Below are 16741 nucleotides of genomic sequence, written 5' to 3'. Positions count from 1 at the left end.
CAGTGGTGCTAGAACTATTGCAGATCCAAAAGTGGGAGATCTGCACTAGCTCCTGTTGAAGCACTCTGTTGCCATGAGACTGGTTCCAGTACATGGTCATCATCTCAGGCAGCACTGCACTGCAATACATTCTGCAGCACAGGTGTTCCTTCTGCCTGCTAAACAGAGCCTGGTTGGCACCCTTTGTATGTAGGGCACACATCGCAATAAAAGTCTCTCGTTTTCTGTGGGTGCTTCTTCCTTGCTCAGACACTTTGAGTGTACAGGACAGTCATAAAAAAGTGGTGTCTTTCCAGCCTCAATGATTCTATGAAAATGAAGAAAAATCAATTGTTAAGTTCTTAGAAAAACTAATCTTGTCCCACTTTACGATGGACATGAAATGAAGTTATTGAAGAGACTAATTCTATGTATATAGAATTGCATTACAATGAAAGCTGCTGATGGTTTGTTCTGTTTCTTCCTCATATCTTCCCTCTTTTCTCTCCAAGACAAAGACAGTCTGATATGTAGGTATGACCTTTCCATATATGGTTTGTATAAGCCTCAAATAAGTAGTGAGTATTGGGAAAAAAAAATCATGCTTTTTTAAATCAGATTTTCAGAGTCTAAGGAGAGAGGAAACATTTTAAGCTCATACCTTTTAATCTAGATAGTATCAGTATTAACACCCTTTTTTACCTTTCCTCTTTGTCCAGGTATCACTGTAGATAAGCATGGATTTATTTACTTTGTTGATGGTACCATGATTCGGAAAATTGATGAGAACGGCGTGATCACAACTATTATAGGATCGAACGGCCTCACATCAACCCAGCCACTGAGCTGTGACTCTGGAATGGACATCACTCAGGTAAGCAGCACCTGGTTTTCAGGTGTTGTCACTTTTCTACACATTGTGGAGATAAAACACCTTCGTTTTTGCACAGGGATTGTGTCTCAGGATATGCTGAATGGCATGCACAGTATGGAGTGGCTGTTCTGTTCACATCACTTTTTAAGATGTCCCATACAAATGCAAAGCTGTACACTGGGCTTTTCTCCAGGAAATGGTATATGAATATATGAAGAGGCTGATGTAAAATAATACATGCTGCTTTAGAAAGTTGCTTCCTACACTGAGATGCATCTTCTAAAGAGTTTGTCAGACATTTAAATTGCTTTCCTTTAGTCCAGCATTTAGACTGATTTGCCTGAACTGCTAAATGGAAAAAAAATACATTTTCTGTTAACATCTACGTCTGTTTTAAATCCTGAAGGAGCGTTACAGTAAGTAATTATACAATAGTGATATTGTAGCGAAGCTACTGCATTTCAATGCATTTCTCAAAGTGCTTTTCAGTTCTTATTTTAAGAGCAGTGGAGAAGAAATAGGACTAAAAGACACCACGTCTCTAGTTCGTGCTAAAAAAGATATATAGATAAACATGAAGAAACGTAAATGGTACTCTTGACTAGTTAGCGAGCCACACTTACAGATAGCACAAGGAAGGGATTGGCCTTTGCCAATAAGTACTTGAATTAAACAGCTTCAGAATCTGGGGAAAGCTGTACTTGAAAAAATCTTGAGGCATTCAAATAACACACTAAAGTTATAGTATGGACTCTGTAAACTAATAACCAGGATCCAGTTAATCTATTTCATTTTCTCCCTGCCCTTTCCTCAGTACTTCACAATTGGAAAGTCACAGTTAGAATGTAGTGTAACCATGGTAAGAGCTTGTTCCTCATTTCTAAGCAGATTTTGAGTAACAGTCAGTAGCTCTGATCTTCTTCACATACGTGAAGAATGTGGGGTCAGTACTTGGGGTAGTTCTCATTAAATTTCATGTCCCTGCACCCTAAGTCTTTGCAAACATAGGGAGGGGAACCTCAGCTTCCCTGTTTCTAGTTATGGAATAGACAGGCCTTTGTATTCTCACTGGTCCAGTAGACAAATAAATACTCTATGTAAAGCAGAACAGGATAAACTGGCTTAGTTGTTCTAAACCCAAGCTTAAGCTAGCCTAGTAATTGTTTTACCCTATGGCTTCTGGGCACCTTGGCTTCTGCTCTGACACCTCTTCTTACAGGATAGCTGGTCTTGCAGGCAGTGAGCAGAACTCACTACAACAAACAGTGCTCCTCAGCTGGAGGCACTCACTCTTCACTCCATTGCTACCTACCAGCTGGCAGGAGCAATGCTTCATGGAACTTAAAGCTGCTTGAAACACATTTACTTGCTTCTTGGATATGTGTAACAACTGCCTGGGGCATCAATAACCAGATTAGATATCTCTGAGGTACAGGGAATGGTGCCAGGTGCAACGTCTGCTTCCTGCCTTCTCCCTGTGATCTGCATCTCAGGCTGTACAAATAATTGCTTTACTGGCCATATAATGCAGGGCTGTATTCATGTTCAAATTTTTTCTCATTTTGCTCAGTAACAAAATGTCTCACTAAATCTGAAATGGTGAATTGTGGTACTTTTCAGTTCCTCTTTTAAAATGCAAATAGCCTTTAGCAAATAAGTTGCATCAGGGGACAGGGCAAATGCAGAAATAAATTTTTTTTTCAATTAAAAATTAAGTTTAAAATGTAAATTTTTTAAGCTAGAATCAAATATTCTAAAATTATAAGTAAATTAAAATAGCCCTAAAATCCTATTTTTTTGAAGGTTGTCTTCTTGCCAGAAACAGATTTACCTTACCTCACTCAACAATGTAGTTCAAATGCCATGAAGAAAGGACTTTTGTAAAATCATAAATAAATAAATAAATGAAAACATGTCATAGAGAAAAGTCTTGGTATTGCTCTTAGAATATCAGGATTCAGCTAAAGTAGGAACTTATTTTCATAGGAGAGAAATAAACTTTTTTATCCCCTCATGAACAATCCAAGTACTTCCATTGTGCAGCACCCACAGGAAACTATCGCTGCACATTTCTCAAAATTTTGCAAATATTTCAGCATTCTAGGAAGTCAGGATATCTTCTCACCAAATAGATTGAGATAATCTTCAACTAGATTGTGAATGCATGCCAAAAAACACTCCAAACAACATAATAAATGGTGACATATTAAAGCATTCCCTAGAAAGTGGCCAGTCTCATTTTCTACATCTAAGTATAGTAATACTATATGATTTTCTGTCACTGGTAGGTAAAGTCATGTTGTTGACAATCCTCAGTACAGATGTGCATATAGCTTTTGGAAGCATTTCTTGTTTGGAGGATTTGTTTTGTAGGGGTTAAAGTGAATCTACTTATTGACATTTTTCTCAAAATCCATATTTTGGAGCTTTTTCACATATACAGTAAGATACAGACACAAAATAAATGTCAAGAATGCATGTTCTGAAAAGTAACTGCATCAAACTGGTTCAATAGTCTTCTTCCAAAATTGTTGGTGATAACCAGAATGCCTTATGAAATGATTGCATTCCCCTGAAGTCAGGCATGTTAACCTGAAATTATTTCAATGAAAATAAGGGAATGATATTTTCACTTGGTCGGAAACAATTGTATATTCTTGCAAGACTTCCAAGTGTATTCCAGAATGGCATAAACATAAATGAAAAATGAATTTGGCCCATCTCCACTGGAATTGTTTTTTTCTGGATAAATTACAAATGGCATTTGCATCAAGAGAATGTGGGTTGCTGACAAATTATGTGTTTAGAAAGACTTATGAAATAGGTTAATAAAATCAATTCTCAAAGCTAAATTTGTTCTGACAATAAAATCAACGACTAGCTCAAATCAGTATTTCTTGATTTACCAAAGTACAAAACTGTTCTCTTGAAATAAGCACATAGAATAACTGCCCATTGCAAAAGCCACCATAAATGACAAGCTTTCACTTTAAGGCATTCACTTTAATAAATGAGTTGATTATGAAAGGGTTTAATCATTTATTCCAAGATCAGTTTTGACGGTAACACTTCTTATTAATCATTCTGTGTTTGTTGTTCACCACCTTCTCATTCTTAAGCATAGTATTCTGCATTCATAACAGGGTGAGGGAAGGACAGCTGGGGTTGAAAAGATTATGTGCTGAGGCAAATAAACCACCAAGCTCTGTCTAATTACTTCGATCTCATCCTTCACTGTGAGGATGTTAATCTGAATTTAGAAGGAAAAGGACATTCACTTGAAGTGTTTATGTGGTATGCTGGTGTTCTCAGTACTATTTCAGCATGTGCAAAACTTGCATGACTTTTCTTCTCAGCACACATGATTTCAGTGTGTTCTTCAATTAATAAGAAGCAAATTAAAGAAAATGGCTCTTCAGAGCTAGATTTATGAATATATATGTGCATATACTCAACACTCACCATTGGTGCCAGGATTTTAGCAGACACCTACATTTAAATCAGTTATTCCAGTGTCTTTCTTCTGATAAAGCTGGTTAGGTACTTTGAAAATGCTGTCTCTGAAACCCTGAATACTAGAACATGAACAAAAGATAAATTCTAAAGGCAAATCATTTTTGAGGAATATCAAAAGGTGATGTTTGCCTTCATTTGTTTTGTGATTAATGACTCACCTCACTAATCTACATCACCCACAATCTGAATGCCAGACTTTTTAGGTGGCTGTGGCACTCCGTCCTTGATTTCTAGGTCTGGCTCCCATTCTTCGTTTGTTCTTTGGAAACTGTTTTGTTGCAGGTTAATTAAATGATTAATAAACCCATGTCAAAACTTATACTTTTGCATCTGAGTTGGAGAACCCATGAATTGAGCTAATGGATCTCCCAGCTGTACAGTCTTCTGTCAAACTGAAGCCCAGCTGAAGAGAACAGAACTGCCTGCTACATCTCCTGTCTTCCCCATCTACCTTGGATAGGAAGAGTATTATAGGTAGTCTCTAAATCAGGGGGACATAAGCTTTGAAGTAAAATACTCTTATTGACTTGTTTAATTTCTGCACTCCTAACTCCTTTCCAACCCACAGCAGGTCTTGGCCTCCAGTCCACGAGTCACAACAGGGATGCTAACAGAGGAGAGTGGGATGGAAAGTGAAAGGAGGAAAAGAGAGGGGAGCCTCATTCTGTTTCACTGCCTGACAAATTTGGGCTTGATCCCAGTCTAGATCAGAGTCATCTCGAGGTGCTGGTTTTCTCAAACATGCACACTCTCTTAGTGCATGTATGCTGCCTCCCTAGGGCATACAGAATTTTTTTGCCTAGTTATTGATAGCAAATGAGAGCATACTGTGTGGGTATGTATGTCTGTCAGTGTACTTTTCATCCCAGTAAATCAAAATTTTGGGCCAATTTCAAACAAATGTGTAGAGGAACACCAGCCTTCACAGCAATTACATTTCTACACATTCTGTAAAAAAATATTAATCCAGCTGGAGGAGAGAGACCTAAAATACCCTTTCAAAAGGAAATAGTGCAGCATGGGCTTTCTTTTATTAAACTCCAGAGATTCCACTCAGGACCCAATAAATGCCCCATTCACAGGAAAAGCTTCATATGTTGCTTGGATCTTATTAAACTCCCAAGTTATCCAACCATGCAACGGAAGTCCTTAGGAAACCAGACTTCATTAGATCCACTGTTATTAGAAGTTATATTGATGTTGTGGGAGGTTTTGTGTGAAAGTAAAAACACTTCATCTCAGCTCAGCTTGAGTGATAAGCTTCACTGCTCTTCTGCCTCCATTGCTGTGGTGAAAGCTGATGAGAGAATTAGCAGACATTTCTACCATCTTGCAATTTCAGCCTGTATCTTTCCTCCCATGAGGAGTGTGTGGGCTGAATTTCCACCCCTCTGAACCTCAAGTCATTTGTTTCTGTGTGAGTGGTAGTGGTTAGTGTTTAGGAACTGTTCAAACCAATCTCAAGCACAGTTGCTGCAAATACAGAGACCAAACATTTGCAAGGCAACAGAAAATGAATCCCAAGAGCTTTCTCTTAGGCTATAACCATGGCTTTGTTCTCATGCTGATGTCAGTCCCACTAGGCGTGAGTCTGTGCCAATGTAATAGCTCCAGCCTGATTGATGGTGTTAATAACTGTCACTGCTGTGTTCCAAAATGAAAGGCCTGGTTTGAAGACTTTTTCTTGACATTTGCACTTCATCAGCCTTTGTTCAGCAGTTTTCCGTGTGAGGGAACCATCTATATTGTGTTGGTTCGCATAAACTTCAGTGACACTGCAAAATGTTTTGCTCCCCTTTAAAAATGTGACAGTGTTACTTACGTAGGCAGTTTGCTTGCACGGGTCAAATTAAAAGGCAGATTTCTAGAACAGGTTTTAAAGGTAACCCACAAATGGTAAGAACACCATGTCCTGGACAGCCTTCTTTGAATGATGGAGGACAGGGGAGAGAGCAATCAGTAGTGCTGTTGATGACCTACTTGGAATAGCGAAGTGAGAGGCAGAGTGCTGGGAAGCAGGACTAAAGATGAGCAGAATTGCTTGAAAATGTGATATATGCACACGCTGATATTGCTCCTGCAGTCACAAGTGCTGCAGGCTCTCCCCACCAGCATCTGCACAGGCACAATATGCTTCAGTGGCATTGTGGAAGCCTTTTTGAGCAGAACAAAAAGCTCCCAGGACACAGTGACCTCACTTGAAGGCCACGATGAGGGTCTGCTCATCAGAGCAAGCATAGCCTCACAGAACTTTCACTGGGTACGTTTGGAGGAAGGAAAGGAAAATGTGACAAAAATATGATCTGATGAATGGTTGAGAAACAGGGTGCCAGCGTAAAAATCAAACTGATTCTAGGCTGAAGTACTTTTAAGACGTTGAAAGTAGGGTATCACAGAGCAACTGCAGGATTACATGGAGCAAATTAATTAATTAGTATTGCAGATCAGAGGAAGACACACTATCCCTTTAGGTGGTTCCCTCCATACCCAACAGCACATACTGCATTCTTGTAAGCACAAATGGCTTTCTCATTGGCTTTTTTTTTAAGGCTAGATCCATAACATTCTAATTGCATTGAGAGCTGCACACCATCAAAAATGCACAACTTTGTTTGCATTGCAATGAAGTATTGCAAAACTGCCCCTGCTCTTGATTTACTTTTAGCCCTGTACTTGTGTGTGTGTGAGGCTTTTGCTACGCTGTTCTAGTTATGTGTAATTAATGCATCATAAATATTCCAAATCTCTGAACTCTGTTTTTCAGTGCTTCACAGAAGCATGGTTTATGCATATTCGTGAAGTTGCTGAACAAATTGCACACAAAGCAGAAATGATAATTTATAGGCCCTTTAATTTTTATTTGTGGTTTTGCCTTACAGAAGACTTTCAGAGCTTTTTTCTTTTTAGATTTTTTTTTTTTTTTTTTTTTTTCAGTTTTTGCTTTGTGAAGGTGTCCAGGAAAACTGTTGTTATTTGCCAGTATACTGTCATCTTATTCTCTGATTGGTTTTGCTGTGCTCCTTAATTTCTTGTTTGGTCTTCTCTGACTTTGTTGGAGTACCAGAGGGGCTAACTAGAGTGGAAGTTGTGGCCCCGGCAAAATCAGCAACTGTTTTGCCACTGACTTAGTGGAACTAGGGGATTCTCCTTGAGTTCTTTCCCAAGCATAATTGAAATGGTACTGAGTGGCAAGTGGGTAACAAGGAGCAGCTGGATCCTGAAAGAATGTATGTGCTTCTGAAAAACAGACCAAAACAGGTAATGGACAGAGCCTTTACCAAGGTATTTTCAAACCCTTTCAAAAAAGAGCCCTCCCCACTCCTGCAATTAATTAGGAGTTAGTCTTTGGGGACCTTAAGCCTATACAAAATAATTCCAGCTATAATAGCATATGTAGGAAGAAACAGTCACTGGTATCTGTACTTTGATGCAAAACCAAGCTGAAAGCCTTTTTAAAAAGGGATCTTCAAGTAGAGATAAAATAATCTTTTCCCAGGAGTAGAGGAGAGGTTAAGTAGCCTGTCTTTAACAGGAACTAAGAGAAAAGAGGCTCATAGGATTAGGACCTCAGGTGGAAAAAAAAAATGTGAAAGTCATGAATCAAATTTGTGGGTGTATAATGTGGTTTTTAGAATATCAAACAGAACGTAGGGTGGTTTCATCACAGCTAATTTATATTCTAATCAAATTATTCTATCACTGAATTTGAAATATTAGTCATAGAAGCAAGGTAGCATGTGATGGAGTCACACTGCAATTTTTTCCTTGAAGCCCAAGTGCTCTTCTTGTGTTGGTCACCTGCAAACCAGCAATTTATTTCAATTAACTGTCATAAATAATGCATTACTGCTGAGTAAAGACTATGTACATTTTAATCAACTCTTCAGAGATTCCATCTCTTGCTTTGCTTGTTGAGGCAGAGAATGTTAGACACTTGATGGTGAGGTGAAGAAGACCTCACAGACCTCTGCTCACGATTTTTCTCTTACATTTTGCTACACAGAGCCAGAATTAAAATGTTGGTTTTTTTTTTTTAATCGGTTGTTTGTGAAGAGAAATTGCAAGAAGGAAGAAACTTCCGTAAGAATTGGATGGCTGGCAAGAAGGTTGCAGCTCGACCCTAATTTAAGTGCATCTTTCTTGACTAACAGTGACCTTTATACTGTGCTGGTTTTGGCTGGGGTAGAGTTAATTTTCTTCACAGTAGCTAGAGTGGAGCTATGGTTTGGATTTCTGCTGGAACTGGTGTTGGTAACACAGGGATGCTTCCATTACTGCTGAGCAGTGCTTACACAGGTTCACATCCTCTTCTGCTCCTTACGTTAGTGAGTAACCTGGGAGTGCAGAAACAGTTGGGAAGTGACACAGCTGGGACAGATGACCCCATGTGACCAAAGCGTATCTCATACATGTGATGTCAAGCTCAGTATATAAAGCTGGGAACAGGAGTGATGGTGTTTGCCTTCCCAAGTCACTGCTGCCTGTGGTGGAGTTCTGCTTTCCTGGGGATAGCTGAATGCCTGCCAGCTGATGGGAAGTGGGGAATTAATTCCCTGTTTTACTTTGCTTGCACGCACAGCTTTTGCTTTACCTATGAAACTCTCTTTATATCATCCAATGAGTTTTCTCACTTCTACTCTTCTAATTCTCTCCCCCACCCCAATGCAGAGTGAGTGAGCAGGCAGCTGTGTGGAGCTGAGTTGCCAGCTTGGGTCACCACAGCACACTCACCAAATGCTGCCTGTGTGTGCACGAAGCCCTCATGTACGTACTCACCCAGCGATTCCAGCTCATCCAAGCTGCCATACCACCCCCAGGCTTCCTCCAGCTGGCCCACTGTCCTCACATGGCTGAGGCCCCAGCACACTACCCAGCATCCCAGACACCTGATTCTCTTCCAGCTCTCCAGGGAATGGGTTCCCAGCTGAGAAGCCTGGCTCATTTCGAGGCTCTCCTGTCAGTGTTTTCTAAGCAACAAACTTAATCTGTTTCACTTGGTATTCCTTACCCACAAGTAGCCTTTTATTATCTCTTTCATTTAAACGTGGTTTCAGAATGATGGGGTCTAGCTGATGAGTTATTTGTGGCAGAAGCCTTGCATGTGCTGTGCTGAATTACACTGCTGAAAATGTTTAGTGCAGCTTTGCCAGAGTCTGTTGGGAGTCTGGTTGATTTGGTTGAGATATATTGGTTACTACATCTGGCTTTCTTCCTCTCTTGAGGAGACATAGTGGACAAAATGCATGCATGAAGACTATATATACACATAATATATAAGTGTATATATATTTATGCAGATATAACTCTGTATGCATATATGCATTTGTAGTTTTTACATAGAGCTACCACAAGTAATTGGACATTGAAAGCTGGTCTCTAATATCCTGGATTCTACACGCCAAGAAGGTCCACTAAGAAGGGAACACAGGTATTGATGGCAGCATGCAGATGCAGGCTGAGCAGACAGTACTACTCCTTTTCTTTTAATCCACTTGTTCATTCACATCCACTAATAACAAGACCTGCCTGTGATTTAGGAATACCTGCTTTGATGGAGGCAACTCCTACCGTAGCCATGATATTTAAGACTGCTGCTGTGCGTTATGTTGCTCTCCTCTCACCAACCAATCCTTCACACATCTATGGGGTAAAGGACCTCCCACAGATATAGTGGGGTTTGTGTGTTATAAAGAGAAAAATAATAATAATTGAGCTTTATATGGAGCTGTCTTTACTGCCTCTGTTTCAAGTTTTTCAGATTACCCAGTGGGTTCTGGTTTGGGCTCTTGGAAGTGTTGTGCTGCATTAGGGAGAGAAAGATTAAACGAGCTGACACAAGTTTGGAGTTTGAGTACAGGTTTGAGGCCAGCAATCACCAGAGGTCCTCAGCAGTGGTGCTCATCCTGCAGAGACATCATGTATTGCTGGGATAGAAATTTCTTGCATTGACTAGGTCAGAGGAAGATCGTCCTACATCATAGAAGAGTGAGGATTGGTCTTTGGGGCTCATGGTCCATCTTCATGACAGCACAGATCAGGATAAAGCTTACAGAAATAAAAGGCATGAAACCAGCACAAGTGAAAAAAGGCAATACAGGCTTCTAATTCTCTCATCATGACACTGACATTTTACATAGCTGCGAACTACGGCATTTAAAAGCTGTAAAAGAAAGTGTGGGTATGTTTGCATGACTGAAAGCACTGCACCACAGTACCCTGCAGAAGGAGGGTTAAAAAAGCCAGCACAGTGATACTTCTGGGCTGCAAAATGCTCCAGGTGCTAAGACGAACCTGAAAGTCAGCAGATCCTGTCCAAGCACCACTGCAATAGTAACAGCTCACAAAGGGCAGGGCTTTGAAGCGTGTTGGCATGAGGGAACATCAGAGGGTGTTGTTCCCTTGCTGTCTGGGTACTTATCAAGTCTCAAAGCTGGTTATAAACAGAGACTGGAAAGGTTTTAGTGCTTGAAGTTATTAGTGATATGTCCAGTATTTTTATTAGGACTAGGTTTGCCCTGAGTTATGCTTATAAGCTGCTAAAGTCAAACAAAAGTAAGCTGTGATGACCACAAAAAGTGAAGTGGCAGGAGCTGCAGCCTGAGCAATGACATCTAAGGATGCCTGCTTCCGCCTCATCATGATACCATGTTTGCTTCAGCCTCTTTTCTGACCTTGTTTGTGCCAAGGGAAGGGAAGGGGAAAGGAAAAAAAAAAAAGTGACTGTGTCAGTGGAAGGAAAAAAGCAAATGTCAGGACAGAAATTGGTTGTATCCATTTGTAGTGTGCCGTATCGTGGTTACATTTGTAGTGTGCATTATGAAGCTTAGGCCACAGAAAGATGCAAACAGAGTGATGGAGAGCACCGTTTTATACAGTATCTTACTCTGACAATACGCTCACATTTACAAACAAATTAGCTAAAAATGTCTGAAGGACATTCAGCTTTTACAAATTGGGCCTCATCTCCTGCTGATAGGTTCCTTTGGGATGGGGATGGAATGCAAAATGATACACCGCCCTGGAGAATAAATTTATGAAGTTTAGCAATGTAGGTCACATTGCAGGAAAATCATAAGTGTCTGAACATCGTTCAATAGCCATTCAATCAACTGCTCAAAGCAAAATGGGAAACTGAACAGCATGTAGCTGTCTCTGGTGAGAACTGGGGAAAGTCATGATATGATGTAAAACCCTTTAGGTCCTCCATCCATATGTATTTCTTTTCTTTTATTTTCCTTGCCAGTTAAGAGTTATATTTCCGTGTCCATATCAGTAGTGACAACAGAACTAATGCCTTTATGTTATTACTACTATAGCCTATAGATGTGTTGGGTTGCTCATAAAAGGTATGCCAAACATTTGGGGAATCAGGAGAGGTCAAGTGGTTGAATCTTGGTATAAATATAGTCTTAAGGAATACATTTCATTGTGAAGTGATTTCTGTATGCTGCCAGCCAGCATATTTTCCAGCCAGCTATTTGCTCCAGTCTTTTTGGATTTGGTTTGAAGGAACAAAGAAAAGACTTTCTAAAAGGATGTTTCTAGATCTAGCACTGTCTTGTGGAGATTCTGGAGATTCTTGTTGCTTCTTATATCTAGAAATTGCTAAGAGACTGAGATCTAGAGATTTAGAACTTTGCTTGAGGCATCAAGAGCCTTTCTGGAACTTCCCTAGATCTGTGACCTTTCTAGGTCTAGAGCTTCATTAGATCTTTTTCCTAGGATGGTTTGGAAGCCTTTTAGAGCCTTTTCTCAGAGCCTGCCTAGCACTTCTCTGGAGCCCTTCTGCAGCCCTTTCTAGCTTGGCAGGCTTTCCTATATCTAGAGCCCTTATGGGCCTTTTCTGAAAACAGAACTTTCCAGGGAGCCCTTCTGGGGTCTCCTGCACATCCCTGCCCTCTACCCCCTTTTCATTTTTTTTGTTTTGTAGGAGGCTTTCCTGAGACCTTCTAGGTGTGGAGCCTTTATAGATCTAGAGCTCAGCTACTGAAAATCATAAACTTTATTTAGCAATGTCATTGGGAACCTCTTGGAAACCTAATTTTAGATGCACTTTTTAAATCTCTTGTCTAGAGCCTTTTCAAAGGCAAGAAAACCGAGTGCCTTTTACATCAAGCTTGTATCCATCCCAGGCTTGAGATACATTACTTAGTTCAGTGGTATTTTTTTTATTTTGCTTGAAAAAAAACATCGGTCCTAAACTTTATCCCTGTAAGCTTTTCTGGCACAGTCTGATAATGCATATCCAAATATGCATCACAGCAGTAACCAGTGCCCTTAGCTGACAGAAATTTCAACAAAGTGCCTTCTTACAGTCTCAGACCAGAATCAAACACTCTTCAGTGTGTCCTCTTACAAATGTCTAATCAATGTGCATACTCACAGGGAAAGATCGCTGCATGGAATGCAGTTGTCTTGTTTGTTCTGCAAAATGCAAGATGCCTAAGTTTTTTGTATTAGCTGTTTGAAATCTAACAGCAGTATGTGTTTGCTTTCAAGGCAGCATGACAGCTAGTCAGATTACATTCGTTTTGCTCAGCTGAAATATCTGTTGTGCAAATACTTGTGAAAAATTGGCTGCAGAAAATCATGTTGTGATAGCAATTAATCTTGGTGCTGATTTTTCTAAACGTAAGGACTCAAATTACTTCAGTGGCTTTTCTGACTAGAACTTTTTATATCCATGTGAAAAAATATGCATAGTTTAAAGATGAAAATGAAACTTTTCTATAGCTGTTCTGCTTTGTATCTCTGCTACAGTTTAGTAAAGAATTTCACTCCTACAATGAATTTTAAAAAGCTATTATTATTGAATTGTATATTGTAGAAATATGCCATAGAGGATGCCCTGCCATAAAATGAATTGCAGAATATCTATTTTTTCCATCCTTCTTTCTTTCACTTGAAGGGGTTGTGTTTATGAGTTTAACGGTGTAAGTCTTAAGGGAAAGCTTAAACCACAGAAGTGAATTTGCATTTTCTTATGAAAGCATTTGTTTTTATCCTTGCAGGAATGTGTTCTAGCCCTGATCCAGCTAAGGAGGCAGTTGTGGCTCCCTCATGCCCAACTGGAAACCTCCTGGCAGCAGAATCTCATCCTTCGCTTCCCCTGGTCTCACTTTCTGCCCAGCCCAGGAGTCAAAGGAACACTGCCCTGAGGAGCTGTGCTCTTGTCAGAGATCAGAACCCTGCAGAGACAGTTCCCTGGGCACAACTCTGTAGGAAATTTTAATTTCAATAATTTAATTTAAATTTTAATTTTTAGTTTGACTCAGGATTCAGGGCAGAGTCAGACTCTTTGGGTGGTATATTGACAATGGCTGATGTTGCTCAGAGGTAGAGCTTTTGCTTTTCTTCACTTATGGAAATTTCATTTATATGTATCCTCTCTTCCTCTCACTTTTCAGGCCAGATGCTTTTGTGAATCTCAGTGGTTATTGGAAGCAAAAGGCACCACAGTGTACCAGCTCCAGCATCTCACTGTTCTCAAACAGCTCTTAATTACTATCTCAATTAAAGCATTTCAGTATCTTCCTCCCACCTTTTTTTGCATTGGCAGCACACTGGCTTTCTGTATCCAGAACTTCTGAGCCCAAAATGGAAGGATGAGGCCAAAATTAGTGAGAGATTTATAGAGATTTATTAAGATTTGTGCAACCTTACTTTTGTGATGTTTTGTCTGACAAGTGTGGGGAACCTGGAAACGCAGGCTAGAAAGTGAGGCAAAATGGAAACAGTGCTGCTGTTAGATAGAGTTCCACCTGGTCCCACTCCTTTCTTTTGGCCATGCAAATTATCTGCGGTGTTATGTTTAGAGGACATCTATTCCCACTCCAGCACTGGAGACATGTTTGGCTTAGATTCAGATTCATGGTCTATTTTGAGATATTTTAATTGAAGAGTCTAAGAGTCCTCCTCTGAGAGGTATCAGGCTGCTCAAAATACTTTGTAAATTCCTTCTGGGCATTTAACAAAGTATTTCTCTCATAGCCTGTATAAACCATGGGTACCATGTTTAAACAGACATAAATGGCTTAGGAATCTAACTCCCATTGATTTTCATAGTCAATGGGCTGATATGATTCTGGATAACATTCCCTCTATTATTAAATAAAGACAGTGTGAAGCCTGTCCCCATAGAAATCAACATTTCCTATTCACTTAGTAGACTCAAGATGCAGTCTTTGAAGTTGTGAAGCAGAAAAAAAATCATGAAAAAGAAATTAAGAAACAAGAGAGCTGGGAAGAGAGAGCACAGTGAATCTTGTGGCAAGTGAGACGAAAACAAGCAGTGAAAAGTGTTGAAGTCATGCCTTGCCTTCATGCTCCTGCACTGTGTCCCTCATCCACTGGAAATAATTGGCAGCAAATCCAGGTTGGTGGGGAGACTACACGAGTCATGATCCTGGAGAACTGGTGGCCTCAGATCTCTGAGCTGCATCTGCAAATGTGTCACAGCTGCATTCCCAGCCCAGGGTAGAAAACAGCAGTTATTAGGCTGCAAAATTCATTTATTTGGGTTTTTCACTGGGGAACAATGAATGCAGAGAGCACAGCATTTGTGAAGTTTAGAGCAGGGACTAGTACAGGTGAACTGTATAATTCTGTTTTATAATATGCAGCATCAGGAGCATGAGAAACAAAGGCTCCTGCAGTGTGGGAGGAGGCTGCAATCCCACTGTGGGGAAAGGCTCCCCAGTGTCAGACTGCAGGAGCTGAATTGCATCTCTGTGTGCCATTAAGAAAGTAGCTAAGCTGCTGAGAGGACCTGACAGTGTCAGTGTCAACAAAAGAAAGAGCCCAGAAGTGAGAGCAAACTGACAGAAAATGATGAAAAAATATCCGTGGTTGTCAACTGTAAGAAAATAGACAGAAATATATGTAGTGAGACATCCTGTAGAAGGTTCAGGGAAGCAGAACCAGTATCCTTCAGCCTTATAAACTACACACTTACTCCTAATAAACCGCATGTGTGGGTCCTTCTTTGGAGCCATTTCTCTCCCAGAAGGAAAGAGAAGGAAAGGTTTGAGCAGGAAGAGAAATAAAATGCTATTTAGAAAGATGTTGTGGGGAGTAAAGGGGTTTGGCCTGGAAACAACAGCTGAAGTGAGTCTAAACAAGATGGATATGAAAAAGAGGAAGTTAGCAGCAAAAGAGAAATGTGGAAGAGGCTGTGATAAAGTCTGCAAATGCATGTTATAGAGCAGAATAAAGGCAAAGGTAGCACAAACAGAAGGGCTTGAAGCTGAGGAGTACAGATAGGAAGTAATCCATCAGTCAGGACTATCAGAAGAGTTTTGGCATGAATTTTTATGCTACTGCATGAAATTGAATCAAAATATACAAGCAATGCATGGCAAGAAATCAAAGCAATGGTGAAGCTTTTTTAGGGATTTATGTAGCTTCTTTTAATCCATGATAAATGAAACTTATCCCAGTGAAATTTACCCCCGCAACCAAACAGTTAAGCTCTTGAAACTGGCATCTGCAGACAAGGATAAATCTTCCACTCTTTTCTTGCTTTGATATGAACAGTAGAATTTTTTCGATCCGATTTGTTTAAAATAGTACCAAAAATGTCACAGCTGCAAACTGTCGATCACAATGTGCAGAAAGTTTTAGCCATATGGTCAAAACCAAAAGTGAAACAGTTATTAGTCACAAACTAACACTTAAGTGCCTGTAGATTTGTGGACATGTGTGTTTAAGAAGTATGTGAGTGCAGGCTCACCTATCAGTGCTACTTTGCAAAAAAAAAAAAAAAATCACATCAGTTATTTAGTTTTAAAGCTTTGCTGTGAGAAATATATTTAAATATTTCAAACCCAGACAATAAGTAGATAATGTAGTTATACATGCATGGTTATATTTTGCAAGTAAGAGACAAACACAAAAAATACCATTTGGATCTGAGAGCTATTTAACTGTCTAAATGTAGGTCTCCCTGTGAAAATTCATTTAAACTGAAGCCACATTTGTGCACTATGTGTTTTCCAGAACACTTGACATGAAAAAAAAAAGCATTAAAAAGCCAGACCAGTAGGTGTTAATTTTGCACTTCTCAAACCAGAGATTGATCATTAGATATAGCTGGAGCCTTTATGTTGACAGTTAAATGCTGAATTCTCAGAGAAGTTGACATGTTAATATTTAGGTGCAAGGTCTCATTGCTCAAGGGTTCACTTGTTGTGGCAGTGATTTCCATTGCATATACTCAGTCTCCCGTGAACCAAACCAGAACTGTCACCTGAAAACTTCAGTCAGTGCAGAGTTTGATGTACTGACTGCTACTGAACAAACCTTGTCTGTTTGTTTATAATGGGATAATCAGCAGTGCCATTGCTGTACACTACTCAAAAAAGAAAAAAGGGA

The 16741-nt window shown here is 39.8% G+C and overlaps 1 protein-coding gene across 2 annotated transcripts in view; it reads left to right on the top strand.

Annotated features, from left to right (window-relative positions):
• Positions 1–16741, top strand: part of TENM1 (teneurin transmembrane protein 1) — a 241021-nt gene that overhangs the window by 193676 nt on the left and 30604 nt on the right. For both annotated transcript variants that reach the window (XM_054388650.1, XM_054388649.1), the window contains one exon: positions 699–853. In XM_054388650.1, the coding sequence (XP_054244625.1) occupies positions 699–853 (155 nt within the window). The remainder of the gene's footprint in view (positions 1–698; positions 854–16741) is intronic.

The sequence above is a fragment of the Indicator indicator genome, chromosome 17 (assembly GCF_027791375.1).
Source record: "Indicator indicator isolate 239-I01 chromosome 17, UM_Iind_1.1, whole genome shotgun sequence".
In the NCBI taxonomy this organism is placed as follows: domain Eukaryota; kingdom Metazoa; phylum Chordata; class Aves; order Piciformes; family Indicatoridae; genus Indicator; species Indicator indicator.
This window is presented reverse-complemented; position numbering and strand designations above follow the sequence as displayed.